The sequence below is a fragment of the Geotrypetes seraphini genome, chromosome 10 (assembly GCF_902459505.1).
Source record: "Geotrypetes seraphini chromosome 10, aGeoSer1.1, whole genome shotgun sequence".
NCBI lineage: Eukaryota > Metazoa > Chordata > Amphibia > Gymnophiona > Dermophiidae > Geotrypetes > Geotrypetes seraphini.
The window spans coordinates 132683743-132697814 of record NC_047093.1 but is presented as its reverse complement, the minus strand read 5'-3'; the positions used below and the strand labels follow the sequence as shown (position 1 = coordinate 132697814).

The 14072-nt window shown below is 42.2% G+C and overlaps 1 protein-coding gene across 1 annotated transcript in view; it reads right to left on the bottom strand.

Moving 5' to 3' along the window:
• Nucleotides 1–14072, bottom strand: part of LOC117367625 (sodium/hydrogen exchanger 10-like) — a 301595-nt gene that overhangs the window by 95730 nt on the left and 191793 nt on the right. The window contains exons 14-15 of the mRNA XM_033960369.1: nt 13797–13985; nt 4786–4935 (exon numbers count right to left, since the gene is read on the bottom strand). Of these exons, the coding sequence (XP_033816260.1) occupies nt 4786–4935; nt 13797–13985 (339 nt within the window). The remainder of the gene's footprint in view (nt 1–4785; nt 4936–13796; nt 13986–14072) is intronic.

The following is a 14072-nucleotide window of genomic DNA, read 5'->3' as shown; positions in this document are numbered from 1 at the left end:
TCACTGAGGTTTTATATGAAAGAAGAGATAATTGCGTTTGTTGACGTTTACATTTCCTCTCAGCTTGTTGTACTTGTCTTTTCAAGAGCTGAATATTGTTTGTATACCATGAATTTCCACCTATTTTTCACCTTTTCTTTTTATAAGGTAATATTGGAGCGGCTGCATTCTCCACAAATTATAAGAGGATCTGTTTATGCCTTTTCAGTGCTATACTTTATATGTATATAAGAGAGACGCTTGAGATTTAAAATTGACTTTATTTAGCTCAAATCATTTAGCATTTAACTCAAATCATTTATCATTGTTATTTATATTGAGGATCTAAGTGATTTACAAAACTAAAATCACATAATAATGAAATAATGAGATTTAACGATGAAAATGATGATAAGATTTAATATAGATTAACATACTGTCTAGAAGTCTGATTAGGTGGTATAACAAATTTTAATAAAACTTGAAACTTAATTAAGGTTAGATTGAAGAAATATATAGAAACTTACAATCTCTGTGTCTCAGTAAGATGTTATGTTTCCACATAGTCAATTTTGCATGAACTTGAACTTTGCTAGTTGCTGTCAGACTAGTACTGCTCTAAAAAGAGTGATTTACAACAGAATTTCACTGTAGCAGTATTTTTCACCTCTGCCCAGGAAGAGTGTCGTCCCCCCCCCCCCCCCTTTTCCCAGCAAGGCATCCTTCTCCATGGCATATCTTTCCAGTCCCTCTGGATGCTACCAGATTTCTCTCTCTCTCTCTCTCACACACAATCTTTCTCCTCCTCTTTCTCATTCTTCTCTCAAATGTCCAGGAAATCCATTGTTATATAGGATTTGTCTCCATAGCTAGGCTGACATGGAAGTAATGGAGCTTGGCAATTCATGATTGGTCCAACTTGATGAGGATTAAGTCATGGATCCTATGATGTAAAGGCCAAGTGAGCTTAAGCATACACAACCTATTCTCTGATAGGCCCATTACAGGGGAGTCTCAGCAGACCTTCCCTCTGACTACTTTCATGGGTGTGCATAATTGTCCCTGATCATCATGACCTAAATGGCCTTCCACCATGATGCTTCTGTCCCATAATCTCACCTAGAATAAACAATGTTGTAATGTTTTTCAGTATACCAGCTTGGATAAATAATGTTGACAGCTTAATTCTCTTTAAAAATACAGTTCAGGCCTGGTCTGGACAGCTATGTAGCAAAATCTAAGTTTAACCCTATTTCACTATAGCCTATAAGCCTAAAACTACCCCAAGACTAACCTTAACAGTCCAAGGTGTGAAGGATTGCTTCTCCAGGATGAGAACGTGGCTTTGGATAGAAAACAGGCAAAATGATGAATTGGTTGAGGTGGAATTCTGAAATTACTTTAGGAAGATTTTGCATTTGTTTGAAAGACTACCCTGTCATGATACAATCTTGTATAGGCAGGATCCAATACAAGGGCTTGAAGTTCACTCACACGGCATTCAGATTTGAAGGCCATGAGGAATAAAGACTTTCCAAGTGAGAAATTTCAGAGAGCAAGAAGTGGCTCAAAGGGAAATTTCATAAGAAAAGAGAGAGTCATTAAGATCTCAAGCAATAGACGGAGGTTTGATAGAGTAGCAAGGAATGTTGCTATTTTTTGGTTTTATGATAGATACTAGTGACCTGGATTGGCCATCGTGAGGCCGGGCTACTGGGCTAGATGGACTATTGGCCGACTCAGTAAGTCTGTTCTTATGTTTTAAAAGATTAGGTTCCTACCTTGCTAATATCTTTTTAAATAGATAGGTGTGTCATTCTAGATGGATGGGAAATATCTCCACACTCACGAGCCGCATAGAAGGAACCCACTCTAGCACCCGAATCCCTCCACCTTCACCAGAGAGCTCTGCTGCCCTCTCAGCTTGTACCAAAGCAGGCAATAGCCCTATATAGCAACACATATGAAGGAGGGGTATGTGGAATCTTCCAGAACCACAACTCTGTTCTGCTCTGAAATTATATCAAACATGTTAAATATTGCCATTAAACAATCAAAACAGTGAAACAATCATTCCAAATAGAAACCTCAATTAAGCTCAAATAATGTCCTAATGTGTTATAGGAAAAGATTATTCTTCATACCCTAAGAGAGAAATTCTTTTTTTTAAATCTTAATTCATTTTCAAAAGCCAACATTAAATGCAACAAATTAACAAACAAATATTACAATAATCAGCACTCAATACAATCAAATGATATAGTAAATATATAACACCCCCCCCCCTCCTGCACCCTCCCACCCTTCCTGGATGTGCATAACAGAAATCAAAGGGAAATATGTATGTTTATTTCATACAACATTTTGTTAATGGATCCCAAATGACTTTGAATTTATTATAGTGTCCCAATTTTAACGAATTCATATGTTCAAATTTATAAATTTGGCATAAAGTTTCCCACCAAAAACTATAATTTATATTATCCCAATTTTTCCAGTTTTTCATGATCAGCTTCATAGCAACTCCTGTCATGACGAGAAGCACCATATTCTGATTTGCACTGATTGGACTTTTAGTTATTAATAATATTCCAAACAACACAATATCATACTTCAATGATAATGGAACTTGCAGGATCATAGTAATTTGACCCTATATAGATCTCCAAAATTTAACTATCAAGGGGCAATAGATGATCCAGTGTCCCTATTATCGAGATGACAGTGCCAGCATCTATTTGACTTAGAACTATCTAACTTTTGCAACCGAACAGGGGTCCAGAAAATTCTATACAACAGAAAAAAACAAGTCTGTCTCGTAGATGCTGATGCTGTACATCTCAACCTCCAAGTCGAAATCTGTGGCCATTGAGTAGCAGAAATTTGCTGCTTTGTCTCAATGCTCCAAATGTCTTTTAGACTAGTTTTAGGTTTTTTATTCAGATGCTCAGATATTAATTTATACCACTTGGTAGCCTAAAAGAGAAATTCTATAAAGGACACCTGTTTCTACAGCTGCCTAAGAAGCGGCTGAGAATCACATACAAGCATCTTATACAGAATCGTGTCTGCCCTAAGAGACAGATGCCCTATCCCGCCTAACCGGTCTGATTCTCTACCTGGCACCCATGTCACAGGTGCCGGTTAGAGAATCACGCCTGATCCCTTCCCATCAGCTGATTGTGGCAAAGGGAATCCCCCTGCCGTAATCAGTTGAACAGTCACGGCAGGGAACCCCTGACCTCCCCTGTGACCTTGGTCGGCAGGAGGAATGCCAAATTCATCCCACCGCCACCCCTGAACCCCCACCCGATACTGTCCATGGCAGGAGGGAAGCCCAATCCCTCCCGCCGCCACCCCTGAACCCCCCCTTGAAGTCACCTGCCCACTCCCTTCTGCTGTCAGCCCTGCTAATTCCCTTAACCCCCGACACTCCCCAATACCTCCTGACACCCATCTAACGCTTCCCAACATTCCCTAATACCTCCTGTACCCCCTCTTGTACCTTTAGGAGATGGCCAGCAAGAGGGATGCCCACTCCCCATGGCCGGCAGGCTCCCCTCTTCCAAAATGGCAGGCCTTCCCTTTCCTGGTGCATTCTGGGATGCACCAGGGAGGGGCCTAAGGCTCCGATTGGTTAAGGGGCTTTAGGCACCTTGGCCAACTGGAGTCTTAGGCCTCCTTCCCAGTGCATTCAGGGATGCACTAGGAGTGGCCTAAGATTCCAATTGGCCAGATACCAAAGACCCCTTCCATGGAAGAGGCCTTCGGTATCTGTCCAATTAGAGTAGGCCACTCCAAGTGCATCCCAGAATACACTGGGAATATGACCTAAGACTCCGGTTGGCCCAGGCGCCTCCCTGGTGCATCCCAGAATACACTGGGAAGGGGAAGTCTACCATTTTGGAAAATGTGGGCCTTCCAGCAGGAAGGAGTTGGCATCCCTCTTGCCGGCCATCTCCTAAAGGTATGAGGGGGGAAGTCAGGAGGTGTCAGGGTAAATGTTGGGGTGTGCTAGGAAATGTCTGATGAGCGTTGAATGGGTTTTGGGAAGTGTCGGGTGAGTGTTGGGGAATGTCGGGTGAGTGTCAATGGGTGTCGGAGGGGTGTTGAGGAGGTGTTGTGGAAGATGGGTGCCGGGAATGTTGGGTGGGTTTTGGAAAAGTTAGAGAATGTCGGGTGGGTATTGGGGAGTGTCTGGGGTTCAGGGGATCAATGGGGCTGACAGCAGGAGTGAATGAGCATCCCTCCTGCAAATTGGAAAGTGTCAGAGGGTTCGGGGTGGGAGGAAATGGGCATCCCTACTGCCATGGACAGTGTTGGTGGGGGCTCGGGTGTGGTGGTGGGAGGGAATAGGCATTCCTTCTGCTGGCTGACTTCACCGGGGGGGGGGGGGCAGTTCCTTGCTGTGGCCACTCAGCATAGGACCACTTAAGCTCACCCTAGGGCACTTCCTGGCAAAACCATGCCCACGTACAGCCTTGGGCAAGCTTAAATGTCTCTACGCATCTTCCTCAACCGTGACAGATGCCTATTGGGTAGGGAGCCTGCCTTAGGTTTTGTTTTTTTTAAATGTGTATCACATTTGGCTGGTTAGACAGCAGTAGGATGCCTACCATCACCTACAATTGGGACGCCATTTATAGACTATGGCCCTAAAGATCTATGGCACCAATTTTTGGGGCATCATACATAGAATTTAGGCCATAGTGTTATACATTTTATAGTCAATTAAATGTTGCCCTGAAGTTAAAATTAAGGGGAAAGAGAATTGGATTTGGTATGCTGATTATCTTTATTTCTTACCTGGGTAATAATCTTCTGATCAGAAATCTGATTAATTAAATTCCTTACATATTCTTCTCCAATGATAAACCCTTTTACAATATCATATCCAAAAATTAATTGTCTATTTATTTGACTGTTCATATGATATAACAATTTGGGCAATATAATCTGAAAAAGTAAAATTTACAGAGGTGATTTTGTTAATAGTCATTATATTATTTGAAGATAACTTCTAAAATGCCACATATCTATGATAGATTTGATTTGGGGGACGAAAAGAGGAAAGGGGTAGAGGGTGCAATTATGCGATTTAATATACTAAATCACATAAGCGTACACTTAGTGTGGCTGAATGTAATAAAAGCTGAACATAATAAAAGTATCACACCCGATTTACCCACAGTTCAAGCATGCACAACATACACGCATCTTACGCCGAGTACGGCTGAATGTAATAGAAGTGTCACACCCAATTTACCCATAGCTCAAATGCTCATAGCATACATTATTTTGTATTAAAGTTTTTGGGTTGTGGAACGAACGAATCGTCTGAGTTTCCATTATTTCCTATGGGGAAATTCGCTTTGATATAAGAGTGCTTTGGATTAAGAACATGCTTCTGGAACAAATTATGCCCACAACCCAAGGTTTTACTGTAATCCAAATGAATTTGTACTTTAACATCACATAAATAAAAATATATCCTGTAAGCACCTACGTTTCCTTCATAAACATTCACTGTTAATGCTTCTCAATTTAAGCATGGTGCATTTGATACTCCTGAACACCAACACATGCGTGGTAAAATTCTAACATAGTTGCCAATGCTGACAATCTTGAATGTTCTTAAAACTAAAATGTAATTCAACAAATTACTTCCTTCCAAAAACTTTTGCATCGCGACATTATATGAAAAAGAAAAAACTTGTAGGTACGTACACTTCTCTCATAAGCATTAACTTCTGCTGCTCTTGAATGCTTAAAAAAAATGGCGCTTATATTTTCAAGCAGACCGGTGTATGCGTATTAGGAATGTATGAAAGTTTAAAATTCTCATAAGGCATATTTGTTTGATTTAATTTACATCATGAGTAACAACAGTAATGACCATATCCAGTTTGAGACACCCATCCCTCCACAGTGCAGGATCTTCTCATATGAACACAGACCATTCAGTAATGCTGTTAATGTCATCAGGAAATAAACTATTCAGTCTTTGAATCCACTGCAATTCTCTTTGTTTTAAGTCTTTGAACTCGATCTCCTACCTGCATAGATTTGTGTTCAATATCTATAGCAAGACATCTCAAATCTTCAAACTTGTTTTAATGGCGTGCAATGTTCCACTATAACTTCTATGAGATCTATCCCTAGGACTAATTGTTCATGAGACTGACAATGGCTAGACATCAGATATTCCCTGTTTCCCTGCCATAATGTGGTTGCAGAAGTACTTACACCTGGAAGAAAAAAAGAACAGAAAAGTCCTACAAAAGCAATGCCCTGTTCCTGGTTGGCTGAAGAGCCAAAAAAGCTCTGCCTTGGGATGGGTGGGTAGGAATTAGCCTCAAGGGTAACCTGTGGAGTCTGATCTCTAAAAAAAAAAAAAATCCTCAGAGTTCAGTCTCAAACTAAGAGGCTGAAACCAGCTTGAGGTCTCTCCTCAAGGAGTGCTTTTTAGTTAGGTTGAGAGGATTCACAGTCACCCCCATGAAATATAGTGCACTTGGCCTGACTTTGAGAGTTTTCCAGGCCTCTCTCCCACTTACTACTCCCCAAAGTCTCAAAAAGGTCCTAAACAGATCCAAAGAAGCCTATTAGTTAACAGCTCTCTCCTCAAGCAAATATATTCAAATTATATATGCAATTTACAAGTTGCTGTTAAAACTCTTTTTAATGCTGAGCCTCTATAATCTCTCCCTTAGAACCAGGCTTACTGAGGGTTAGGCACTACTACTACTACTATTATTATTAATCATTTCCATAGTGCTACCAAAGCCTTTGACATAGTTTATGTTTATTACGATATGATATACTGCTCCAGCATGTCACTAACCTAAGCGGTTTACACCTGAATATGTATACCCTAGAGAAAAAATGGATAGAGGAGATATGATACAGATAATAATAATTATAACTTTATTTTATATACCACAATACCACAGAGCAGTTTACAGAGGAAGGGACTGTATACAGACAGCGATATTACAAAAAAAAAAAAAAAATTCAAAATTACATTAGCATGGTGAGATTAATCAAATTTTTCCTGGAAGTGTTTTACAAGTACATCAAGGCAGAAATAGAGAAATTTATCAAAGAGATAAGTTTTGATTGACTTCCTAAAAGTTTGGTAAGAAAGAGTGTTTGAGATAAAGTTGGTTAAACATTTATTCCATTTGCCTGCTTGGAATGATAATGTTCTATTGAGGAATCTCTTGTAGATACAGCCCTTCAAGGATGGGAAAGCGAACAAGTAGGCACTACGTGTACAACTGTGCCTGGAAATTCAAAATGATGAGATAGATAGATTGGGAATGAACCTGTTATGGTTTTGAAGCAAAGGCAAGCAAACTTTAGATGAGACGGACTGCAGCATTCTGAATGATTCTCAGTTGTTTGATGGTTTTCTTAAAAGATCCCAAGTATGAATCAGCAGTCGAAAAGAGAAGTCAAAATAGTACGAAGTTTCCATAAAGTGAGAAAATATTTTTTAACCTGAGAGTTAGTATGATCTTCAAAAATCAAGCTTCGGTCCAAGATGACACCCAGGATTTTGATGGTAGAATTAAATGGGTGGTCTGACCCATTTAATCTCAAAGAGGTATTCGTGATCTTGTTATTAGGACTTGCCAAAAAGAACTTAGTTTTATCTGAATTCAGTTTTAATTTAAATTGCATAGTCCATTATTCCTCCTATGTGGCATAAATGCACATGAAGCAAGTCTCTCATTTCAAAGGAAGCTCAGGAATGAGAGGGCTTAGGATGAAACTAAGAGATGATTAGTCTTTTTCTCCACCACCTCTACCAAGCATCTACCACTCTTTCTGTTAAAAAAAGTATTTCCTTAAATTACTCCTGAGCCTGTCTGAATTCAATAAAGCATGGGAGAGGATAGTGGATGCTGTGGATAGCAGACTGGATGGGCCATTTGACCTTTATCTGCCATCATGTTTCCATTGTTCTAACAAATCTTTCCAGAGACAGAGAAGCAGAAAAACTAGAGGTAGCAGGGTGATAAACTTAGATCGAATTGCCTCTCCCTTCTCCCAACTGCTGCACTGACCCTCCCACCAAACCCTGCCACCGTTTCTTCCTTCTCTGAAATCATGGAAACTGCACAGCTTCTCTTCTCCTCCAAACTCACTACATGTTCCTCTGATCTCATCCCCACCTCTCTACTGATTACCAGCTCTCCTATATCATCCCCACTATCTGCCATATCCTTAACCTATCATTCTCAACTGCAACTGTACCTTTAAACATGCTGTAGTTATGCAGCTCCTCAACCATTACTGGACCCTTCCTGCCCCTCCAATTATTACCCCATCTCCCTCCTGCCCTTCTTAACCAAGCTACTTGAACATGTTCACCACCATTGTCTTGACTTTCTTTCATCTTGAGCTATTCGCGCTCTCCATTCTACAGAAAACTGCCCTTGCTAAAGTCTCCAATGATCTGCACCTGGTCAAATCCAGAGTCCTCTACTCTATCCTCATCCTCCATGATGTATCTAACATAGTAACATAGTAGATGATGGCAGATAAAGAACCGAATGGTCCATCCAGTCTGCCCAACCTGATTCAATTTAAATTTTTAAATTTTTTTTTTTAGCTATTTCTGGGCAAGAATCCAAAGCTTTACCCTGTACTATGCTTGGGTTCCAACTGCCGAAATCTCTGTTAAGACTTACTCCAGCCCATCTACACCCTCCCAACCATTGAAGCCCTCCCCAGCCCATCCTCCACCAAACGGCCATATACAGACACAGACTGTGCAAGTCTGCCCAGTATTGGCCTTTGCTCAATATTTAATATTATTTTCTGATTCTAAATCCTCTGTGTTCATCCCACTTCTTCTTTGAACTCAGTCACAGTTTTACTCTCCACCACCTCTCTCGGGAGCGCATTCCAGGCATCCACATACCCTCTCCATAAAGTAGAATTTCCTAACATTGCCCCTGAATCTATCACCCCTCAACCTCACATTATGTCCTCTGGTTTTACCATTTTCCTTTTGCTGGAAAAGATTTTGTTCTACGTTAATACCCTTCAAGTATTTGAACGTCTGAATCATATCTTCCCTGTCTCTCCTTTCCTCTAGGGTATACATATTCAGGGCTTCCAGTCTCTCCTTATATGTCTTCTGGCGCAAGCCTCCTATCATTTACGTCGCCCTCCTCTGGACTGCCTCAAGTCTTCTTACGTCCTTCGCCAGATACGGTCTCCAAAACTGAACACAATACTCCAAATGGGGCCTTACCAATGACCTGTACAGGGGCATCAACACCTTCTTCCTTCTACTGACTACGCCTCTCTTTATACAGCCCAGCATTCTTCTGGCAGCAGCCACTGCCTTGTCACACTGTTTTTTCGCCTTTAGATCTTCAGACACTATCACCCCAAGGTCCCTCTCCTCGTCCATGCATATCAGCTTCTCTCCTCCCAGCATATACGGTTCCTTCCTATTATCAATCCCCAAATGCATTACTCTGCATTTCTTTGCATTGAATTTTAGTTGCCAGGCATTAGACCATTCCTCTAACTTTTGCAGATCCTTTTTCATATTTTCCACTCCCTCTTCAGTGTCTACTGTGTTACAAATCTTGGTATCATCTGCAAAAAGGCACACTTTTCCTTCTAACCCTTCAGCGATGTGAAGAAAATCAATAAAAACAAGAGAAAAAGGAAGCCGATATGGTTCTCCAACCTAGTGGCTGAGAAAATAAAGGCGAAAGAGTTGGCGTTCATGAAATATAAAAAAACCCAAGAAGAGGAGAGCAGAAAGGACTACAGGGTGAAACTGAAAGAAGCCAAGAGAGAGATACGTTTGGCGAAGGCACAGGCGGAAGAACAAATGGCTAAAAATGTAAAAAAGGGAGATAAAAATTTTTTCAGATATATTAGTGAAAGGAGGAAGATAAAAAATGGAATTGCTAGGCTGAAAGATGCTGGGAACAAATATGTGGAGAGTGATGAGGAGAAAGCAAATGTGCTAAACAAATTCTTCTGTTCTGTGTTCACAGAAGAAAATCCTGGAGAAGGACCGATGATTGATCATGAAGCGTAGATACCGTCTGGAGGTTATGTTGATCGGTATGTGAGTGTATGCCTCTTTGAGATCGAGGGAGCATAGCCAGTCGTCTTGATTGAGAAGAGGATAAAGAATGGCTAGAGAAAGCATCTTGAATTTTTCTTTTACCAGATGTTTGTTGAGATCGCGAAGATCTAAGATTGGTCTGAGATCTCCCGTTTTCTTGGGAACTAGAAAATAACGGGAGTAGAATCCCTGCCCCTTTTGATCTATAGGAACTTCTTCTATAGCGTTCAGAAGGAGGAGGGATTGAACTTCTGAATAAGGAGGGCAGATTGAGGACTGTTCAAAGCAGACTCTTTTGGCAGGCTTTGGGGCGGAAGAGTCTGAAAGTTGAGAGAGTAGCCGTGGCGAATGATGTTGAGGACCCATTGGTCTGAAGTAATAACTTCCCACCGGCTGAGGAACAGAGAAAGACGACCTCCTATAGGTTGAGGCAGGAGAGCAGATATAGGAGTACTGGCTATACTTTGGAGAATTAAGTCAAAAGGGCTGTGTCTTCTGCTGTGGAGGTGGCTTCACAGGTTGCTGCTGTTGCTGTTGTCTGGGAGGCTGACGTTGTTGCTGCCTTTGACGCCTGGGTTGCTGAGCAGCTGTTGGTAATGGGCGAGCTGTGAAGCGGTGTTGATAGGCCGATTGCTGCCTAAAAGGCCTTGCTGGAGGAAGCTTTTTCTTATTTTTAAGCAGGGTATCCCAGCGTGTCTCATGAGCAGAGAGCTTTTGAGTGGTCGAGTCAATGGATTCCCCAAAGAGCTCATCCCCTAGGCACGGGGCGTTGGCTAACCGATCTTGATGGTTAACATCAAGTTCGGATACCCAAAGCCAGCCCAGGCGACGCATTGCCACAGACATTGCTGTCGCTCTGGATGTAAGTTTGAAGGTGTCGTAAATGGACCTAACCATGAACTTACGCAGTTGAAACAGAGACGACAAGCAATGGTGAAAGGATTGTTGTTTACGTTGAGGAAGGTACTTCTCAAATGAAGCCATGGTGGTAAGGAGATGTTTAAGATAGAAAGAAAAATGAAAAGCATAATTACCAGCTCTGTTTGCCAACATTGCATTTTGGTAGAGCCTCTTACCAAATTTATCCATGGCTTTACCCTCTCTGCCAGGAGGTACAGAAGCATATACACTGGCTCCTGAAGATTTTTTAAGGGTAGATTCGACAAGTAAAGATTCGTGTGGAAGTTGAGGTTTGTCGAACCCAGGAATGGGAATTACCTTATATAAAGAGTCTAATTTACGAGGGGCCCCTGGAACCGTTAAGGGAGTCTCTAAATTCTCAAGATGTCATGAAGAGGGAGCTTCAAAAATTCTTTTGGAGGTTGGTCAAAGTCAAGGGCATCCAAAAAAGCTTTAGACTTTTTGGACTCAGCCTCCAAAGGAATAGACAAAGAGTCACACATATCTTTCAGAAAACTGGAGAAAGATGAAGTGTCATGCCTAGAGGATGGGTCAGGTACATCAGAATCATCCTCATCTGAGGAACATTCACCTTCAGAGAGAAAGGGTTCCTCTGAATCTCCCCACAGATCAGGATCCCTGACATGGGAAGTACGGTCCCGAGACTCTGGAGTAGATGGTTCTACGTGTCGGATTTTGCGCACCGACTTACCCGACCTCATCGATACCGAGCCCGGAGATGTAATCGGTGGCACCGGTGCCGAAGTCTGCACCGACTGATGTTGAGCTCTCGGCTCCGGTGCGAGGACTGGCATCGACACCGATGAGGTCGAGTGGAGCGGTACTGAAACAGTGGATGCAGACAGTACAGGCTGTTCCACTATCGGTACCGGCTCAGTGCGGACCGGCACCGGAAGGTTCGGTGCCAGGATAGCTGGAAGGAGCTGTTGTAATTGCTCCTTGAGCTGCACTTGGAGAATGGCCGTAATACGGTCATCAAGGGATGGCACCGGTACAGCTTTTTTCTTCTGCGGTACCTGCGGTGCCGCTCGACGCCCCGGAGATGAGGAGCCCGATGTCGAGGGACTCACCTCAATAGGGGCGGAGCTCTTCCGCTGGCGCCTCACATTCGGCAGGATTGGGCTCACTGCACTCGAGACCAGAGGACGCTCCAGCGGGGAAGGCTTCTTAGCCGGCTTACTTGAATGCTGGGACGCCGGTGCGGTGTTGCGCGGCGTCGAAGAAGAGGGTGCCGACTGAACTGGTGCCGAAGCCGGAGTCGATGGAACGGGGTCGGACATCTCTGCACCGAACAGTAATCGCTGTTGTATTTGGCGATTTTTCAAGGTTCGTTTTTTAAGTGTGGCACAGCGGGTGCAGGTGGAGGCCTGATGCTCAGGACCCAAACACTGTAGGCACCAGTTGTGTGGGTCCGTGAGAGATATAGGCCGAGCACACCGCTGGCACTTTTTAAACCCTGGCTGAGGGGGCATGAAAGGAAAAACGGCTTCAGCCAAATCGAAGGCCGAGGCCTCGATGGTGGCAGAAGGCCCCGCCGGGGAAAAACCAAATTTGACGAAAAAAAGTTTTTGTTTTTTTTTAATTAAAGAAAAGGAAAAAAGCAATAAAGCCAAAAAGGTTTACGCGAGCGGGAAGGCAAGTCAGAAAAAATTTTCAACAGCCGTTGAAAAACTCGTCTTCTTAACTCCGCGGAAACTAAGAAACTGGGGACCGCGCGCCTCTGTCGGGCGGGAAGGCACTCGTGCGTGCGCGGTGCGGCCTACCAGAACTTTCCAAGTTCTTAGAGTGCAATCACTCTAAAATTGTCCGTACCGGGGCTCCGTCGGTGCCGTCACCCATCAGTCAAGAATATGCTGCCTGCTTGTCCTGGGATAATTAACATTTTCTCTGCGTACAGTGTGCTTTGTGGGTTTTTTTTTTAATTTTATTGTTGGTAGATCATTTTTACTTGTTCATTTTAAAAGTAGCTCGCAAGCCCAAAAAGTGTGGGCACCCTTGCTGTAGAGCCATTTCTTGTATGACTGGATCAGCTATATTTATCTTTTTTTTTTTTAGTTGTTTAAATTAGTCAGGGACACTGTTCAGGCAAGTAGGCCTGATGGGCCGCCGGGGGTGCGGACCGCTGGGCAAGATGGACCTCTGGTCTGCCTCAGCGGAGGCAACTTCTTATGTTCTTAATTCATGCAGAAATAAAGGCTAGATTGAACCTAATGACTTCATTAACGCCTTTCCCTTTTTTTAACCTCTATACCATTTGAAAGAGGGCAAAAACTTCTTAAATTTAGTAAAAATGTTCTGGCACAAGTGTCAAACCTTAAAAAAGGAAGTCATATTGAGCATTGGAAAATAATAATAATAATAATTAACTAATAAAAATAGTACACATTTAGGGCTTCTTTTACTAAGTTACAATAGTGGTTTTAGCGTGCGCTTAGTGCGCGGAGAATTGCCACATGCGCTAGATGCTAACGCCAGCATTAAGCTGGCGTTAGTTTTCCCACATAGCACAGGGGTTTGTGCACGCTAAAAATGCTAGCGCACCTTAGTAAAAGAGGGGGTTAATTTTCCCCACCACCAAATTTCCCCAACCCGCCCCACCCGGCTACTTTTTCATGCCACCCGGCTGGAAAAAATTTCTGGGGAGAACACTGATTAACTAATAATAATATATTTATTTACAAAGTCAGATTTTGGGAAACTTGTTTTCTTTTTTATATTGTTCTTAGAACCAAGAAGATATTTGGAAGCTTTCCTGTACAAAATGAAGCCACACTATTATATATAATTTTACCTTGCAAAGTCGCAAAGCTCTAAAAACTCGAAGAAAATGGAATAGTCTAATAATCTTCACTTCAGACTTGTAAGCCTTGAAATAAGTCAGTAGATGTTCAGTGATGATCTCTGAGATTCCAATTACTAGGATGGAAAGATCAAACTGGTTCCAATATTGAAAGATATAAGCCTTCCTCATTGCTAAAGCCTGAAAAAAAACAACCCATAATTTTATTTCTTTTCACCACATATATTACTAAGCAAATACTACTACTACTATTAATTATTTCTATAG